Source organism: Juglans regia, chromosome 15, assembly GCF_001411555.2.
Source record: "Juglans regia cultivar Chandler chromosome 15, Walnut 2.0, whole genome shotgun sequence".
In the NCBI taxonomy this organism is placed as follows: domain Eukaryota; kingdom Viridiplantae; phylum Streptophyta; class Magnoliopsida; order Fagales; family Juglandaceae; genus Juglans; species Juglans regia.
In genome coordinates, this window is record NC_049915.1 from 1,663,113 (window position 1) to 1,683,785 (window position 20,673).

At 37.6% G+C, this 20,673-nt stretch overlaps 3 protein-coding genes across 3 annotated transcripts; 1 reads left to right on the top strand and 2 right to left on the bottom strand.

Moving 5' to 3' along the window:
• Nucleotides 1–598: 598 nt before the first annotated feature.
• LOC109012151 (putative transcription elongation factor SPT5 homolog 1) lies at nt 599–9,080 on the bottom strand. The gene is made up of 22 exons (XM_018993660.2): nt 8,640–9,080; nt 6,540–6,778; nt 6,286–6,432; nt 5,995–6,153; nt 5,833–5,916; nt 5,623–5,693; nt 5,161–5,518; nt 4,915–5,070; nt 4,705–4,802; nt 4,525–4,573; nt 4,296–4,448; nt 4,071–4,214; nt 3,786–3,879; nt 3,515–3,673; nt 3,380–3,428; nt 3,209–3,303; nt 2,935–3,013; nt 2,679–2,733; nt 2,463–2,577; nt 2,227–2,370; nt 1,167–1,264; nt 599–935 (listed from the first exon to the last, which is right to left on the bottom strand). The coding sequence occupies exons 1-22, from the start codon at nt 8,965–8,967 to the stop codon at nt 690–692; spliced, it is 3,120 nt and encodes a 1,039-aa protein (XP_018849205.1). The 5' UTR covers nt 8,968–9,080; the 3' UTR covers nt 599–689.
• A 4,718-nt stretch (nt 9,081–13,798) lies between these two features.
• Nucleotides 13,799–17,814, top strand: LOC109012150 (probable glucuronosyltransferase Os04g0398600). Its single transcript, XM_035685698.1, has 8 exons — nt 13,799–14,242; nt 14,487–14,633; nt 14,771–14,835; nt 14,923–14,992; nt 16,319–16,537; nt 16,865–17,008; nt 17,106–17,241; nt 17,324–17,814. Exons 1-8 carry the CDS (start codon nt 13,874–13,876, stop codon nt 17,551–17,553), a joined length of 1,380 nt encoding a protein of 459 aa, XP_035541591.1. The 5' UTR covers nt 13,799–13,873; the 3' UTR covers nt 17,554–17,814.
• On the bottom strand, nt 17,589–20,192 carry LOC109012149 (pentatricopeptide repeat-containing protein At3g21470). The gene has a single exon (XM_018993655.2). The coding sequence runs from the start codon at nt 19,969–19,971 to the stop codon at nt 18,322–18,324; it is 1,650 nt and encodes a 549-aa protein (XP_018849200.2). The 5' UTR covers nt 19,972–20,192; the 3' UTR covers nt 17,589–18,321.
• Nucleotides 20,193–20,673: the final 481 nt, after the last annotated feature.

Below are 20,673 nucleotides of genomic sequence, written 5' to 3' on the forward strand. Positions count from 1 at the left end.
AATACCCAACAAATGGTTGTCCTATTCGATTTGTTTTCTTCTCTTGTTTTTTGGGTTTGATAGTGAAATGACAGGTGGCTCTTGTGAATCTCACGTCCATCTGATTTGTCCCGTCGGACGGGCCCATCATAATAGTTTATTATTATTTTTATAATTTATTTACTTTATAATTAAAATAATTGTACCACAATAATTTATAAATTTACGATCCTATAATCACTTTATGATCTTTTCTATTTAACATGCCTCTATGCACCCATATAAGCCACCACATCTACACCATTATCTGATTGGCAGACTGCTAAAATCTAGTTTCCTTTCATAACACTTTTAAATCATCCCATCCTTATAATTTTTTTAAATTTTCACATAAAATAAAATAAATAATTTAATTTTTTCAAATTTTAGAACAACAATAATATTAAATAAAATATTTTAATAATATTTTATTCAATTTTCAACTTTAATCTCAATTCATCTAAAAACAAACCCGGCCTAAATCTACCACCGGTTTAAAACAAAAACATTTGGAGGCCAGATCTCTCCATTGAATAAATACATTACAAACTCGGGGGAAGAATGAGAGAGAGAGTTCACCTGAATCTGAATCCCTCCAAAGCTTTTTTCATTACTATTAACGATATACAATACACCTTTTTTTTATTTTTTCGAATTATAACCATATCAAATTATGGTTGTGCTAGTTTTGCCAAAGAAACCAAGTCTAAAATCTTAACGTCAAGAGTATCATCTACCTTTACAATTCCGTCACTACCATCCACACCAATCAACTTGCCAGTGGAACCTCGTAGCAAACCAGCCATGATCTTGATCTTGTCATTTTTCCTTGGTGCCACCACCACCATATCATCAGCTAGGGCTGTTACTGTTTCACCGTTCCCACTCGACCCAAGAACTACCCGGCATGAGCCATCCTGGAAGACGTAACACTAACATTATTAATATACTGCTACTGCCTTGGGTGATCCGATTAACATGTTAAAGTGAAAGATTTAAAATGTAAAGTTGATAATATCTACTCAAGGAAGCCCTTCCATGGCTGTTTTATCTATAATAATACCAAAAATTATTCTGACCCTTACAAACCCAGAGTACTTCCAATTTTCTTAGGAGAAATATTATAATGAGCATTTGAGAAGACATACCCCAAGCACCTCTCGGACAATCCCCACAACAGATTCCTCCCCAGACCTACGCACACTAACCAGTATGTCTGGCATAAGGAATACTTCATTGTCCCCACCTGCAAATGCATTGAAAAGTTAAATAGACCTTCACAAAAACAGAAGTAAAAAAATGTTTGATAATAAGAACTATTGAGGGCTGATATAGGACCGCCATGTTAAAGCTTTTATGGAGAGTAATTAAAGATAATGTGTATATTTGTACCCAATCGTTGAGTGTAATAATGTCCAAGGACATCTATCAAGTGTCAGATATGTAATGTTGATGATGTTGCTCATCCACGTTTGTTACTTTCATTGTTTCATACTATATCAAATAAATAAACGTAATGTTGATAAAGCATGAAGCGGCGGTATTGTCGATGACAGCGGCTTAGAACTGGCCATAACAGCTTTGGGTGTGAAATGACTATTCTAACCTAAATCAGTCTCTCGGACCCCGCTCTTCTAAGCAATAATAAAAAATGGACATTGGAACCTTCCTCCTAGCTGAAAAATGGCTGCTCGATCTTCCAGCCTAACCAAGTAGTTTGGCTGTATTTGTATCACGAAAGTAATGAAGAGAATACTTCTTGGGGAAACTTTATCTCATGCACGTTCGTCTTAAAGAAACAAGAGCATACCCATGCCTTAAACTGGCAAAATAGAACACTGAAAATACAGATCTCCCGTAACCCAACAAAAAAAGGAACTGACAGCAACATGTTAGGAGTCTTATAGCATCACATTTCCCAGTTTTGGCAAACAAATACAACATACTCAATACATTTGAAAAAAATCTCTGATTAAAATATCTCAATTAACATATAATTCAACACCGAAGATGAAATACACAGGTTCTACTCATTAACTTTTTAATTTCAAATTCCCATTAGCATCACATTTCCCAGTTGGGGTTACGCTGCTCATGGATGCTTTCAAGTTGAGTGAGACCAGCCCCCACTACCCTTTTTTTGGTTAAAAGAAAATTCTAAGCATCAATATGATTCTATGCCAGCCAAAGTAAGAAGTGGAGACCAACCAATAACAGGAGACATGGCATCCAGACCACCAGTTCCTGGAGTCATTGGCTGCCCTCCAGGAGTGCCAGGAAGATAGGAAGCTGAATTTGGTGTCAGAGGCTGTCCACCGGGAGTTGAAGGCAAGTAAGGGCTTGGAGCATTGGCTGCAGAAGGGACACAAATTGAGTTCCTCTAAGCAAGAATGCAGAAAATCAAACAAAAAAATTATGAGCACGTGTCGAGTATAAAAGAGTACCATAGGCTGAACTATCTCTTGGCGTTCCGGCTTCACTATAATTACCACCAGGGGTATTAGCCCAACCAGAACCAGGAGTTGGTGCTTCATATGCACGCAAAGGAGGACTTCCCGCCTGGAGGAAGGAAAAAAGAAACACAAATCATTTTCTTTATCTATGAATAATTGAAAATTCACTTTCTCAACAGTCAGACCAAATTATGCAAGATTCTTGACCTGATACTGTGGACTGGTTCCCCAAGAGGCAGGGTTTCCATCTTCCCAATTATCCCTAGTTTTTTTCAACATCACATTCTCAAGGATCAGTCATCAATCACAATATATAATTCTCCCAACTGTCCTAATCTAACCAGATAAAATCATTCTTATGCAATCAAAGAAGAAAGGAAGATGTAATTTCTTCATAAAATATGCAATTGAAGTTAATGTCCTCTCGCCTCTCCAAATACAAATGAGCAACTTTATGACATACCTAGGGGGACTCATTGGTGTATAAGGATTCCATGCTCGATCACGCATGGGTGTTCTCATGCCATCATGAATAGGCGTGGCTGCATAAATAAGACCAAAAATTAATTTAAAAAAAAAACAAAAACAAAAACAAAAAAGCAAATAAATTTCCTTGGCAAGAAAGAAAGAAAGAAAATTCAAATAGCAAACTCCATTTAGTTGTAGATAGAGCTTCGTTGAGTGGTTAAGGTGTCCATGTTTCTAAAAGAGGAACCACAAGACTGAAAAGAACAAACCTCCAGGATCTCTCATAGGAGTCATGTATGGATGGAGTGGAGTTCGAGAAGGATGCATGGGGGTCTCACTTCCCATACCATAACGAGGCGTATCACTGGTAAAACATACAAATAGTCAGACTTTTTGAAGTGTGAAATATTGAGGCAGGTAAAAGCATAATTGACATTTACCGGTAGGGGGTAGAAACAACGACGTTATCAGAAATAAAATTGCGATCAACTGCACACACAACCACAATTAAAACCCACATGAAAACAGAGTAACAAACAAATCTACAAGTATCTTCCCAGATAAAACTGACTTGCCTGTCACAACTTTCATCTGTGACTCCAATTCAACCCGAACTGAGGAGCCTTTGATTTCTACAACACGCCCGCGGTAACCTTTGTATGGACCCTGGCGGACTTTAACTGTGGTACCAACCAAACCATCATGCCCCCGTCCACCTCTATGTCTTCCTCCAGCTGAACCACAGAAATAAAGGATAATAATAAAAAAAATTCCAACATGAGAATAAGATTTTAAAAAAACTAATGGCATAAGAAAGAGAAATCATTGATAATCAGCAAAACATACAGTCAAGTGGAGGGCCTCCTCGAGAAAATCTCTTTGGGGACTCAGGAATACGAGGTGGAGTTCTAAGACTAGGAAATCTAGAGTACGAATCACCCTAAAATTGATACAAGAGCAACAAGAAGTCTTAATAACAAGTCTGATAAAAAAACAAATACTGAAAAGAAAAGTAGATATATCAAAGGACCTAACAAGGATTTAAGAGCAATGTAAAGAAAACAACTACACTCACCACACAGTGGTAAGACAAGTTGCACAACCACAAAATAAGAAGAAAAGTTTACTCACATTTCTATTACCACCTGTGCGTGAACCGCCCACAATAATACAGCAATGGGCTTTAGCACAAATAAAGCCCGCATGCTCAAGGTGATGGCGATCGTATATGAATAAGACTCCTCTGTGTATATGCTCCACAGGACCTTGTTTCCCCTAACATGACAAAGCGAATGATAAGAGTAGGATTACAGATTCCTCTGACAAAATACGTCAAAGATAGAAATAAGGCCTTACTTTACAGGGACCCTCAATGATTCTCACAATATCTTTGACTGATACTGTGTTCTTATGCCGATCTTGCACGTTGATTTTCTTCTCAATCTTGCATTTGATCTCTCGCAACTTAACAAGCGCTACCTCAGGTCTGTCAGGAACGCCCTTAAGAACCTAAATAATAAAGTCGCATATGAGTATCCTTGTCAGTGGTTGTCTAACATTTTAACTTTCTAGCAACAATACTCACCTGAAATGCTTCACTTTCTACACGGATAATTACACCAAAACTCATATTACTGCACCAAAAAGCACAAACAAATGTTTGACTCAGCCCTGAACAACTAAGAACATCTACTCCAGTATCACCAGTTCAATTGTATGCAAAGAGAACATTTATCTAATTCCCGAACAGAAGAGAATGTCTTACTCGAGAAGCACAAGATCGTGAAGCTCATAGTCCCCAATTCTTGTAACACCAGAAGTAACCTCTGAGCTCTCCACCACATCATCAGCAAAAACCCGAATCTGAAGATAATGGATATTACAGTTATTTATGCATTCTTCTATCTAAAAGGCTAATCTTGAAGTTCACAAGAGTGCTCACACGGTGCATCAAAACATGATGACCATAACTTACATGTTCCTTAGTAGTATCAGATAAAATTATGAGCACATGCTGCTCAACCTTGACAACCATACCAGTTGCACCTTCCTGTGTACCGGACACAACCTTCACATGATTCCCAGGTTCGAAGTACTTGCAAAGTTCTTTTTCATTTACTGCAAGAGTTTTCTGAAAAGTACAGGCAAATTAGGGACAGCTGCTTTGAATAGTCAAAAAAATATAAGAATTTCTTATTCTTGCAGTTCAATTATTACTTACAGGAAGGCCCTTCATTTCTGGTCTGATGTGCACATTCTCTTCCTCGACTTTCTCAACCCATCCTTTCAAGTTTTTGAGATCTCCCTTGATGACAATAACTGCATCACCCTTCATAAAGTGTCCTTTCTTTCTATTTGCAAATAGAGTTGACAAACTGGCCATATCACCATCTCCATTCTCACCAGGTTTCCGAAATTTCTCAAGTTCATCAAAAGTTGGTTTTATATTTTGAGAGCTAATTGATTTGATTGACACTGTCTTGTATAAGAAACCATCTTTAAATAACATGCCTGAAATATTCTCAAAGTAATCACCGGTCATTGGATCTCTTCTCCGCTCTACACGAATATTCAGTTCTCTGAAAATATAAAGAATAAGATATTAGAGGCCAGTGAACTAGACGTTATACCATGACTACATTATCTAGAAACTATGTCAAAACATATCTGATAAAAATCATACCTAGCTTCATCAATGTTCATAAAACGTGGAGGAGGAACAAATGCCTTCTTCTTCACAACTTCTCTACCCTCCTGTTTCATATATTAATTAACCAGCTATTATCAAGCTACATCAACCATTCAATGCACCGCATTTAACTTCATCAGTCAAAGCTTCTTCTGATGTTTAGACAGACATGCAACCAATCAAATAGAAAAAAAAATGAATTACCACTTTATTTGCAAGAGCCTGTAAGTCAATCCTTGGGATTAATTTCACAGTAACTCTCTGCCTCACATTATCTACATCCACCACCTATGGAAAAGAAAGCTTGAAGGTCAGATCCAAGATTTATAGTAAAATATCATTGAATGAAAGTAATATAATTCACACCTTTGCAAGGTCCCCCTTATATGTCCCAATCTTCATTCTGACCCAAGTATCCCTAGAGAGATCAATTGCTTTGCTTTCAACTGAAAGAACATCGGTCATTTCTTTAATAGGGACAAGCATTACTTTCTGGGAAAAAATGTTGCGCAGTCCTTTGCAAGCCTGAAGCAATAAGGAAAGAAAAATAGTTAAAACCTCAAGCATTAAATAAAAACAAATGTATCAATTACAGCATAATTCCATTCATAGTCTCAGAAGTTAACATGAATAATGCATTCATCCAACATAAATTACCTCTTTGACATGGGCTTCTTTGTATGCTTCAATATATATATAGTTCTTAAGGTGATCAAGAGCAACCGCAGATGTGATTTGCAATTCAGTTCCTTTATCAATATACTTCTGCATCAAGCAAATAACTGCTTCTCGCTCCCGACCAATCTAATGAGCAAGAACACAAATTTACTAAGAAATTGCTGCCCGCAAAAGATAAATAATAAATAAGCAATTAGACAAAACATATTGATGGATGAGAATGATAATCATACCGCACATTTCACCATCCACAACTTTGGATCTCTGACAGATGGCAAATGAGCCTGTTGCTCAACATCTGTGGTCTCCTCATCATACTCGGTGTGACTAGACCTCGCATATCTTGCCTGGATCCTCCTCTCAAGTGCTTCAACATCTTCTTGTTCATCCTCTCGAGAAAGGAGTGGGCGACGCTGGATCCTTCGACCATCATCTTCATCAGGCAATTCCGCTCCACCATCCACAATGAAATCTGCATGGTCAAGTTTTTGTTCATTTATCATCAATGCACATAAAATTTAGGATAGAGTAACAGATGAAAAAAATACATAAAACAGGGCAATTACATAAATGCTTGAAAATAACTTATTTGCCACATAGCTCTCCTAATTTTGGTTACTTTTCATTATTATGGTCTTTTTTACCTCCGTAAGTAAATCAAGTCCTTCTCTGTTACAAAACAACTTCACAGTGGATAACATAAGAACCAGTAGAGACAGCTGAAATATGTATCACACTCAGCAAGTCGAACGGAAAGAAACAAGTTCAAGTATTCCATTTACACACACAAACAAGGAGGTACAAAGAGGGGGGAAGATCAGTGCAGGAAAGAAAACAAAAATAAAGGAAAAAGAAAAAAGAAAAACTTGCACCCAACACGTCTAAGCCCAAACACATAAAAAAAACAGCATATTTGGGAACAATGAGTTTTTCTTTTTTTAATTTCACGATTTTCTTAGTCTCAATCCAAAAATATCTCAATCATCAAAGTAGTGACCCATTAAAACCCATCTTCAAAAGTTCTCAAAAGTGTCATAAATTTTTTAGAAAATCTTTGTTTATTGGCACCAGGCGTCCAATAAAAAGTCCTTACCAATTTGGGGAGCACAGGCCTTTAGCAAGGAGTTTCCAGCAAGTGCATCTCGAATAATTCGAGAAAAATTCTGCCAGTCTAATAGCCCCTAGAAATCGTATGCACCCAAGAGGGTTCAAGAGTACTTATCAAAAAAAAAAAACAAGAGGGTTCAAGAAAATCTTATGTCCAAACATTTCCTAAACTCTAGTCACTATAAAGGATAAAGTCATTTCAAACATTGCAAACTAATGGAGGACCTCTCAAACTATAGCAATATAAGGGTTTGCCTAGCACACTCCAGCAAAATCTTACATTTCATTGAAAACCTTACGTCTCAATCCATGGTGATGGAAGACGTACATTTTTTCCAACAGATTAATGGGAAAAAAAATATCGACAAGAATCAACCAGGATCTTAGCTATGAGGAGAGCCTTGACACCAAGAGTCTGCTGTCTTCAATAAGAAAGTTTATAAGTTACTTTTCAAAGCTTTTGAGAGAGTTCTACACACATTCAAATACAGGATTATGAAAATAAGATTCTGGGAATTTCATGCCCGTGACTTTATTTAAGGGTAAACGTCTTCATTACAATTTTCGTACTTTTAATTTTGGGCTTTAAATAAGTGTTAGAAAAGTTATTGATGGCCAGGAATTAAGGTGCAACAAGGCTTAATCCATATTCTTATAAGAAGAGTCAAAAGAATCGAATAAAAACCCGGACTTCTACGTTAAATACGAATTCCTCTTGACCATCACTGCGTTCAACAATCAAACAAACAATATGCATCTTGATATGAACAGAGTGTATGTATGCCTGTAAACTTATGTGTTCTTTACATTTACATGATTCAAATTCACTATATGCAAAGGCTATTTACGTTTTAGAACTAAAACTAAGCCCACTAAAGAAACGTTTGAAACCATAATGGTAGTCAATTACGCAATTCATTCATGACAACCTCCAGAAACAAAGTCACAAAATTTGGTACATACTTAAACAACCGACAGTCAGCGCAACCAATTCACTTGCTTCCCGAGAACGGGAAAAAGACAATCCCTTTACTCCTGAATTTTATTATCTCTAATTGGATAAAAAATTCCCATCTCATCGCGCAGCGGATTTGAATAACTCAGCTTCACTTATCCTATCCATCCCAAACCGCCAATGAAATAAGCCACGCAATTGAACTCCCACAAACCCTAAACTTAAAATCCAAAACAAAAGGAAAAGAACAGAAATCAGTAAAGAACCTTACCATCCTCGCCATCTTCCTCCTCCTCTTCCTCGTCGGTATCAACCTGCGCCTCTAGATCAAAGAACTCAGAACCGGACCGCCTCTTCGGCCGGGGCTTACGCCCTCCACCTCGGCCGCCGCCGCCACCGTAGTCATCGTCGTCATCTTCCTCCTCTTCCTCGTCGTCTTCCTCCGCAACGTCGTCTATGAACTCAGATCTCCGCCTCTTCCGGCTCGAGGCGCCCCTGTCTTCTTCTTCCTCTTCCTCTTCCTCGTCCTCATCGTAAACCTGATATTCTTCCTCCTCAGGCTCGAGGTCGTCGTCGTCGTCCTCTCCTCTTCGCGGCATCGCTTTCTCTACCTGTCTCTCGTTTTTCTGTGCGCTCTGAAACTGGAACCCTAGAAGATGAGGGTCTGTTAATAAGGGGTGCGGGACACAGTTTTTTTCTTTTATTTTTTACTTTTCTCCGAGCAGCAGCAAGGTTGCCAACAGCGATGATGATAATAACTATTATTTATTATTATTATTATTATACTTTTAGATTTTTAATGATTAAGTAATAATTTGATTATAAAATCAAAATTTATTTTATGTTTAACTGATATTTAAAAATATCTTATTAAATAAATAAAACATAAATCTACTCATCTTGTAACATTCCGGTCTTGGATGAGCTCGGAGAGTTACCAATCATCTCGGATCCGGGTGTTACCAATCGTTATAAAAAATCACATCTCACAATATAGATAAAATTTTTAATACCTCAACTACACATAGATCTCAATATTTTAACTCAATTGCTCCGAATAATTAATTTAGAACACCACAAATGCTTAATATAAACGTCAACCTCTCAACATATCATGTTATCATAACACAACAAATTTATTGAATCAAATTCTCCAATAACCATGACATCCTTTTGTGTTTAATCAATTATGCTCACATAACTTTACACATGTTTTCTATTCTTGATCCTTAGTTGAAACATTTAAAATATCTGTAAATATTGTGGAGATAATGGGTGAGTTATCAATAACTCAGTAAGCAGAGAATATATACTAGTATGTAAATATGAGCCTTTTTCACAAAGTTCAAAATGCATAAACAAAATATTTTAGTTCCAATATGCAAATCTAAAAAACGTGTTATCAGAAAATCAAAGCGACATTTCAAATTGTTCATATTCTAAAATCAACTGTTCATATTCTAATATATTTTTGGCATAATATGACTGAACTTCTCCATCTTATCATATCATTTCGTATTGTATCGTATTATATCGTATTATATCATATACCATATTTAATTCATATAGTAAGGTTGTGATTTCCTCGGTGGCCAAACTATGCAGTATCAGAATACAAAATTTTTTCTTATTCATTCTCGGAGTCCCAAGTGTGCACACAGGAAAGAATACGCAAAAAAATCATTTTGTTTCCAAAGTGGGTATACTTATATCAGAGATATTGGTACCAATCATATAACAGAATCATAATCATCATATCAAAACTAGAATCAGAAAGTCATGCCAAAGGTTTTTCAGATGCATATCATATAAAACAGAGTGCTGAACATATTCAAATCATTTTCACATATACAAAACAGACTCAGAACATCTTCATATAACATGTACAAAACTTTAATTTTCATATTCACTCTTTTAGAAATAACATGTCAAAATATTGTTCATGTCTACACTAGTCATGCCAAAAAATATTTTATCTTTTATACAAATTTCATGAATGATGCAAAACACATAATTGAGGTTATTTTCACATTTATTTTCAAAATATATCATGCATATTTTCATAAATTAACCTCAGTTCATTTTATTTTTATGCAAAGTCTAGTACAGGAACCTCGCTTATCCCGACCTTTTAATTTCTCTAAATTTCCTTACAATAGTGCCAAAGAGATATCAATCGTCACCTATAAAATAATCAAGTATCCTGAATAAATTTATAATTGAACACTTACTTCGTAATTAAAGCCTGAGATATTAAAGATCTATACTTCTCTAATGTCTAAGATCCTTGAAACCCTAAAATATCATCGCTTCCCAAAGTACTTTGATTTTCCTTAAAAAAAATTTTCCAAATCATCACGTGATTAAACTCTAACATATCCTCACATTCGAAACATCTAATTTCTCTTAATTTAATCATGAGAATATGCTACCAAAGCTACGGCCATTTACTGTGCAAGAACATACATGTAAATTTAAATTTCTAAGAGTTTAACAATCGATGTGTCCTAACCAATAAAATGGAGAAGGCTTACAACAAAGTAACCATGCGATATGGGTCATGATTTTGTTCATCAACTTGGAGGAAGGGGCTCACAACGTGGAGGTTCTACCTATGGAGGGCATTCTCACAATGCAACAGCTTGCCTTTTTGGGGGCTTCTGTTCCGTGCAACAAGGTTGAGGAAAGGAGGATTCAAGTGGTTGCTCGGAATTTGGTGATGGTGGCAGGGTGCTAAAGGGGCCGAGAGATTGCTGGTAGGTGTGTCAAATCATGTTAACTGGTTGTATTCGTATTTCGTATAGTGTCAAGACATATATATTATACTTAATGGGTCAATCCGAACTGACCCATTAAGGATTTTCGTGTCAACATCTTAAACTCTAACACGACCCATTAAGATAACGGATTGACACGACACGACACGACCTGTTTTGATTGGTTACTGAATATGAAATAGATTGACACGATACGACACGCTCAACTTGTTTCAACATGTTTACGTTAATGGGTTGAACAGATCCGTTTCAATCCGTTTGACCAGATTGGTTTTATATAAATATTAAAATATAAACAATATCTATAAAAAATAAAAATAAAAAACTAACTACAAGTCCAAAATTACAATCTAAACAATAAAAATACCAACATTAAAATCTCAACAGTACCAAATATAATAAAATACAATTATACAAATATGATAAACATATATTGTAATAATATTAAAAGTACAATCGCAAATATAATAAACATACATTGTAAAATATAATGTTACAATCACAAATATAATATAAATGTAAATTCAACATTTTTAATGGGTCATAACGGGTTGACTTGTTAGTGACCCGTTAAGCAATCACGTTTTAACGGGTTAACCCGTTTTGACTAAAACCCGGTAAGACCAAACTCAAACCCACTTTTATCGTGTTAGGTTAATGGGCCGTGTCACATATTGAAACCCCTAATTGATGGTGGGCAGTGGTTCAAGTCGCTAGCGGTTGTGTGGATTTTTCGTGCACTGAGGTGGTGACAATAAGGAGGTGCAGTGGCTCTTTTAAGGCGGTTTAACGGTGGGTTGAGGTGGGGTGGTTTCTCTGGATTTGGCTTCCAACGAAAGGTGGTAGTGGTATACGATGCAGGGAGGGGCTTTGATGCAATGGTTGGGCTACTCTGGTGGTTCTCGGTTGGATGTGGGTCCTCCGCAGTGCACTTTCCTTATTGTGTCATGGGGTGGTCAGTTGTCTCATGGTGCAACAGTGTGGGTGAGTCCACTGTTTTGTGTTATAGAGGAGGGGTTGAGAGGAGACTATGTGTGCAAAGTCGTGAGACGTGGGTCATGATGGGAGAAACTGTTGTGCATGAAATGTGATCTAAGTTTATGGTTATTTATATATAGACGTTATTGAAACCCTGATGAAAAATTAGAGAGAGATCAACGTGCATGGGTTATGCACGTGTCTAAGGCAGTGCTTTCGGCTTTAGCTTGTGGGTTTTGGGTCCATTTCGAAATATTTGGACCTACATCTTGATGGTGTATGAACTTAACAAAAATGGATTTGATAAGTTAAAGTAGTCCAAATGATCTCTTTGGCTTCTTCATATTTCTATGGTTTGAGTATATTTTAAATACTAATGGGTCTTGACACAAAAGTCTAAACTAGCCTAACTCGATCTAGAAATTTTTCGGGCCAAATATCAAATAAATAAATTTCATTTGGTCCATAAAATATTAACTGGATCTAACCTAATTATCAAACCACAAAAAAATCCATATTCCATCATGAATAGTTTTGGGCCCGTCAAAATTATTCGTTAATCTAATGGGATTTTCATACATATTAACCTAAAAACAATTTAATAGAACCTGTGATTAGTTCGAGCTTGGTTATAGTTTGGATGTTACACATCTTCATAATTGTCTTTCAAAGTATCATAAAATTATAATTTATTTTAATAATCATCCATCGTATAATCATAAAGTTTTAATGCACTTCCTTTTTTTCTTAAAAATATAAATGATCTATATTAGCTTTTAGAAAAGACAATATCCTACTAAAATTAAAAATAATATTTGAAATTATTTTATATTTTTATAAATAAAAAATCATAAATATAGATAATTTAGATATTTCTCATTATCCAAAATAATAAAAGTGAAATTCGTTAGATCTACTCTAAAATAAAAGTGATAAATTTATAGATTTATTTTTGTATAATTCCTTAGTGACTAATGTATTTTTCAAAGAAAAAATATGAGGAGAAGCCACTATAGTGAGAGCAGTCGCTGCACACCCTACATTGCACAAGTAAAATGACGAAAAACATCCTATAATATTCATTTCCCAAATTTAAAATTACTATAAACTGAGAGAAAGCTGATGAGAGAGAGACTAGATATAAGAGAGAGACCAAGATGTGAGAGAGACGATGAGAGAGCGAGTGACAATGAGAGAGAGACCGAGATGAGAGAGAGAGTTGATGAGAGAGAGAGACCGACGATGAGAGAGAGATCGAGATGAGAGAGAGACCAACAATCAGAGAGAGTCGTTGATGAGAGAGAGACGTTGGAGAGATGATAAGAGATAGGGGGAGTTGTCTGTGCATTTTGCAAAAAAAAAAAAAAAATGGACTAGAAGCAGCCACATAGTATGTATAATGAGTTGTACTACACAGAAGCCTCACACTCTGCACATCACTTAAAAAATATGTGATTTTACTCTTTTATCCTCGTGTTTCATATTTTATATTTCATGAAACACGAAGATAAAAAAATAAATTCATATATTTTTAAATAGTGTGCAAGAATATGAGGCTTATATATAAAATTTTTCATATATAATATATGCACCTGCTGTCTAGCATTACTCTTTTTCAAATAATAATAATTTCCCGTTATCCCAAAAAAAAAGAAAAGGTAATTTCCCCGAACCACGTCGTCCCTTCTCATTTCCCTTACCTCCATTTGTTATCCCTCCCTTCAGAGTTCACATTGAACTGTGCAGAGAAATGGGGAGCATTGGCAACAAAGGCAGGCCAGTGGCAGCCCACCAGACCCCTGTCTGCACTCGTACCCACCAGATTGGATCCCTCCTCCTAGTCTTCGCCACCTTCTTCCTCACCCGCCTCCTCGACCGCTCCTTTCCTCCCTGCCCGAACTTCTCCTCCGATCGCTTCCCGACGACGTCCCAGAACCATGTCGGCTTCTCCGGCCACGGCGGGTCCCTCTCCTGGCCAGACAGAGGCTACGGGTCCCACATCTCCCTCAAGATCTACGTCTACGACGAGGACGAGATCGATGGACTGAAGTCACTCATGTATGGAAGAGACGGTACTATCACCGCCCAGGCTTGCTTGAAGGGCCAGTGGGGCACTCAGGTAAATTTTCCTCTTAAATTTTGGTGCATATCTTATGCAATACTTAGAGAAAATTGAAGTAAAAAACCCAAACTTCCGAACAGGAAATTGGGGCGCTTTAAGCAGTTGGTTTATTGAAGTTCACAGGGCTGTTTCATTTGGCTGCTTATTAGGAAAGTTAGGAATGGCGAATTAGTTGAAGTTTTAGAATATTTAAAAATGTTTGAAATAATCGGCTTAGAGGTTTGATTTACTCATTATGCAGGTTAAAGTACATAAGCTGCTTCTGAAGTCGAGTTATAGGACGAGAAAGAAAGAGGAAGCGGATCTGTTCTTTGTGCCGGCGTACGTTAAATGTGTTCGGATGATGGGTGGTCTTAATGATAAAGAGATTGACCAGACCTATGTTAAGGTATAATATTTCCACATTTTGTTGCTTGAAGTTGTATGCATTTGTATCTTGGGTACCAATTTACTTAAATATATTTATTTCCATAAGCAGACCTCTGTTGTCAGTGTTGTGGTCATTTTGGTCGGTTTTGTTTTCAGGTCATTAGTCAAATGCCATATTTCAGGCGATCTGGAGGCCGTGACCACATTTTTATTTTCCCAAGGTAGTATTTTGGTTGGTTCTAGCCTTCTGGGCTATCCATTTCTTCATTGTCGTTCATACGAATAATCTTGCTTTCACTCAACTGCAGTGGTGCTGGAGCTCACTTGTTTAAATCTTGGGCTACCTACATAAATCGTTCCATTATTCTCACTCCTGAGGTATACCCTGCTTACCTCAAAATAATCTTGTAAGCTTCGTATTTTATATACATTCATTACTTACTGCAAAATTGAAAATACTCTAGTAAAGACTTAACTAGTACTGTTGATTTGATGATAATACATACTCATAACCTTTCAACACAATATATAGTCGCATAGCATCTGGTGCTCTTGCATCGCGTAGCAAGGATAAAAAATATGTATTATGCTCTTTATGTTTAAATCATAAGCAACTCAAAAAAAAAAAAAAGTGAAGAGTATTAGGATATGAACAGGAGCAAAATTTTAATTTTGGGCCCCCCTTGTCCATTTTAGAGACTTACTATTTGTGTCAGTAAATGATGAAGCGGAATAAAAAGGAGAATAACACGTTTCTCCCTTGGGTCCTTGAAGACCACAAAGAGAAGGACAGCTTTTTATAAAAAACAACTTAATAATAAACTCAATGAGCTTGATGTAATGTTCAAAACCAATCTTGGTTAAAAAATCCTAATCCAGACAGAATCATAAAATTACTAGAAGACTTTTAAAAAGAAAATAAAACAAACCCTAAAGGTACTTGGAAAATCTGAAAAGAGAGAAGTCCCAAAAATACTAGGAAAACCTGAACAAGAAATAAAACATAGCAAAGTGTAATACAATGTCAAAGTTCTGTCCTTTTAGTCTGTTTGAACATGCATGTTAAAGTCTTGTTAGGTAAGGTTTATGTCTGATCGTTTCTTTTTGTGTTAAGCTTCCATGATAGGTACAATTCTTTTCGTTTTCTCAGAAGAAAACATGCTATGCAACCCAATTTTGAGTGGGTTTCCCTTTAACTGTAGTGGCATGTATGACATTTGCTGGCACATGTCCAGAAATTGGCCCTTGGATGCCTTGTAAGGTTCTTCACAAAACATTTTTACCTTCAGCCAATTCTAAGCAGCAACGTGTGCGTCAAAAGTTAGCACCCATGTAAAGATATTTTCCAATGTGGCTGCAAGTTTAGCACTTATGTGTTGTGTGATGTGGATTGAACAGTGATTATATGTTTAACCTGCAGTGGGAACAACTCTCTGAAATCTGCAGTACTGTGGTTAGCACTTGTGTGTCCTTTTGTTTTCCTATTGTCGGATTAGGACATGCATCAGTATATTATCTTTTAATATATTCCTTGGAGGTGTCCTAAAATTTCTATTTTTTATGGTACTTGGTCTGGTCCTGCACTCAGTTTTAATGAATTTTGGGGTGAGTTCTCTATATGGCTATTTTACTGTTGGTCCTAATTCTATTCTATTACAGTTTTTTTGTTTGACTTCAAGAATGTTTAATAATGTGTTAGTGCAGGGGGACCGGACTGATAAGAAAGACACGAGTTCTTTCAATACGTGGAAAGATCTCATAATTCCTGGAAACGTTGATGATAGGATGACTAAGACCAGGGATACCCTTGTCCAACCTTTGCCTCTATCGAAGCGGAAGTATTTGGCAAACTATTTAGGTCGTGCACAAGGAAAGGTTGGCCGCCTTCAGTTAATTGAGCTTGCCCAGCAATTCCCAGACAAGGTATGTCATCATCTATGGTTTCTTGATCACTCTAAGTGAAGTTATCTGGTTCATTCAATTTGTATTCCCATTGACTCTATTCTGTAATTTATTTTCCTAAAATGCTCAAGATTTACACATGCTTTGGTTAGGCAACATATTCCTTTTGTGCGTTTGTCTCCTATCTTGTTAATATATTCTGGTAGAATGACTCTGATATTCATTGGCTATTATAACTGTGTTATTGGATGTGCGGCATGTTGTTTCTGAAAATCTAACTTGAATATTTTTAACTTCTTGACCATTTTAAAGAGCTATACAAAGTATGCATATTGATACTGTGAACAGTTGGAATCTCCAGAGCTGAAGTTCAGTGGCCCTGACAAATTGGGAAGGATTGAGTATTTTGAACACCTTCGTAATGCAAAGTTCTGCCTTGCTCCTCGTGGGGAGTCTTCATGGTCTCTTCGATATTATGAGTCTTACTTTGTGGTCTCTCTCTCTCTCTCTCTGGGTGGGTGGGTGGGTGAGTTTGTGCACACACCTAGGGTTAACCAGTTGCAATGATGTACTTGTCTCTGCTAAACAGGAGTGTGTCCCAGTGATCTTATCCGATCAAATAGAATTGCCTTTTCAGAACGTTATTGACTACAGCCGGATATCAATCAAATGGCCATCCACTCAAATTGGTCCCCAACTTTTGGACTACCTAGACTCTATACCAGGTCAAATTCAGCACTCCATTTTATCTTGCTTTGCTTTTGTACCCTATTATATGTTCTAGCTCAAGTTGGGTTATATTTCCAGATGAAGATATAGAGAGGATGATTGCCCGTGGCAGACAAATGAGGTGCATGTGGGTTTATGCTCCTGAATCAGAGTCATGTTCAGCAATGCATGGGATTTTGTGGGAACTTCAGAGGAAAGTTCGGCAATTTCATCAGTCAGCTGAGACATTCTGGCTGCACAATGGATCTATAGTAAACAGAAACTTGGTTGAATTCTCTAACTGGAAACCTCCCATCCCTTTGCCTTGATCATGGCTGGAGATGATCCCTTTGCTTGCCAGTAATTTTTTTTTTTTTAAACCATACCTCAATTTTATTTGCTGTTTACTCTTAAGTCACCATGACTTTCTCAGCCTAGAAGAATTTCACCAGAACAACCCCCCCTCCTTTCTTTCTCCTTTTCTTTTCTCTAGTCAGTTTATGTATAGACACCATGGATGTGTTATCTACACTTTCAAGAAAAGAAATTGTTAATGTTAAGTGCTGTAACCCCCACTTTCATCTCTCCAACGTTTGTTTGCAAGTTTCGTTCGCTGTACCGTTCATTTGGTCTACTGATTCTTGAGGCTGGAATTATTTCGAAATCATTAACCGAATTGGCCATTGCAATTTGCCTCATTTCTCTCACCACAGCGCTTCTTGTTCTTCACCGGCTTGAGATGTGGTTTTTTTCCCATAGAAAGCACTGGGATTTTATTTTTAGGCCCTCACGTGAATAAAAGTTTTGATCAGAAGAGGAGGTTACAACCTTGAGGACTGAGATCTCTTGCTCAAAATTGCTGTTAACCAAGTACTTTGGGAGGAATCCTCTAATTATACTATTTCACCACTTTTTTCGAGAAATTTGGCTGGAGAAACTTCAGAAGTTGTAAAGATAGGCGTCATATACGGGTGAAGAAACTCGGGCCAACACTTCAACAGGTACTGCTAGAATGTCATTTATGCATTCCGCCCGGCGCAACATAAGACTTTGATTTCAAAATATAGGTTCGCTCCTATACATCTGTTCTTTATCTATTAACAGCCCGTAATGGTGTTCTTAGTACTGCTGGGTATAAGAGAACTGCACCCTGGTGTCTTTTGCATCCCTTCATTAATCATGAGCGTCCTCATCCTTTCAGCCTCCTCCCATCTATTTGAAGCAGCATAAATATGTGACAGAAGAACGCAAAGTGACTCGTTAGCAGTCATCATCTTCGCATTTAAAGTTCCCTCTTTTACTATCTCGTCTGTCATCTCCATGTCCAGATAAATTCGACAAGCTCCCAGCATGGCTGTCCAAACTGTGTCATTGGGTTTCATTGGCATTCTCTTGATCAAATCATAAGCCTCTTTCAATCTCCCTGCTCGTGCCATAAGGTCAACTAAGCAACCATAGTGCTTGATGCTTGGTTTCAAGCCGTACTTCTCCATCTTGGAAAATATTTCCTTACCTTCATTGACAAAACCCCCGTGTACACACGCTGAGAGAACGGAAAGAAAGGTTATGTCATCAGGTCTTTTATTGGAACTTTCCATTCTGCCAAAAATTTCAAGAGCCTCTTTGCATTGTCCATGAGTGGCATAACCCAAGATCATGGCATTCCAGCAGGCAATGTTCTTCTCATCAATCCTTTCAAAGACCAACCTCGCAATGGCTAATTCCCCACATTTTGCATACATGTCGACCAATCCATTTAAAACAAACACATTGCTGCGAATCCCCTTACGATGTATTGCACAGTGGATTTCTTTACCAGCATCCAACAGCCCCAACTGAGCACAGGCAGATAGAACGCTCGCAATAGTGACCTCATCAGGCTCGAATCCTTCAGCTTGCATTTCACCAAATGCGTCCAGAGCTCCCTCACTAAACCCATTCTGCGCATACCCGGAAATCAATGAATTCCAATTCACCAAATTCCGGACTGGAATTCGTTCGAAAATGGCCTTGGCCTCTTTGATATCACCCTTCTTACAGTACCCAGAAACCATTGACGACCAAGCAAAGAAATTCCTGAATGGCATCTCCTCAAAAATTTCCCTTGCTGCCTCCATATCCCCATTGCTGGTGTACCCATCAACCATCACAGTCCAAGTCACGACATTCTTCAACTCAGGAGGAACCCTGTTGAACAATCGCCTGGCAGTAACAGTATCTCTGCGCTTTGCAAACCCATCAATCATTTCAATCCAAGTCACTGCATTTCGCGTCGACATCCTTTCAAATAAAACTGACGCGGATCTTGTATCTTCATTCATCAGGTACCCCCCGATCATGGCATTCCATGTCACTACACTTCTGTCAGGCATATGATCAAACATTTTACGCGAGTCAACCACATTGCCACACTTAGCATACATATCAACCAATGAGGTCCCAACCATAGCCCCACAATCCACCCCGGCCTTGACCGAATCTGCGTGCAAAGCTTTCCCAAAACTAAGGAAGGTAACAGAAGCACAAGCCTTGAAAATCAAAGGGACTACCACACCCAGATGGTGAAGTCCTTTACGGCGAATTTGGGTGAACAAAACAATGGCTTCTCTTGGTGATCCTTTGGAGATATGCTTCCTTACGAGGTAGCACCAATTCAAGAGACCTTCATTTTGCTGATTATTTATTTGGGTTTGCGATTGAGGGTAATGTGTAATTACCTGTGGGTTTTGGGACAAAGTAATTGTCATTTCACAGTCCCATTCGTTTACCTCTTCCAACCTTCAATCTCAGCAAGTATTTATTGTGTTATTACGTTTGGAAGCTCTTCGAGACCACCCCTTAAACTTCAATATAATAACACTAATGCCCCTCCTCTAGTCTTTTCCCTCCATGAACCAACGAGATTAACGGTCCTTTGAATAACGGCGCTGAGAATGCCGAAACTATTGCAGAAGGGTAAAACTATCAGAGAATTGAAGCCATGGATGTTGATCATTTCTCGGTCGGAATCCTTGGTGGGTTTCCATTTTCTTGGAAAATGGGATTCTTGTTTCCTTTCATTTTTTGCAACATGCATGAATGGCATTCTTCACATTTCTCCATAGAAGTTTCTTCTTCTTGGCTTGTTGGGACTTTTGGGACTTATGGTTAATTCCTCTATTTCTTTGCCCTTGGCTACAGGAAACACTACTGCTCTGTTCCTCTTCCTGTGCCCAATGTATATTGAATCACCGAGAACCTTTTCTCACTCTTGTGGAATCCGGCCGTTTGTCTCATTTCTCCAACAGGGAACTGATATTACAGACCATTTAGAGTTCTCACGTTGTTTTTTATTTATTTATTCTTGGACATGTTTTAATTCCTAGTTTTCTTTGTTAAGTTTGTATGAGCGAATCATGAACAACTTTGCTACATATGGCAGAATTAAGTACCTTCAAGAGGATCATACA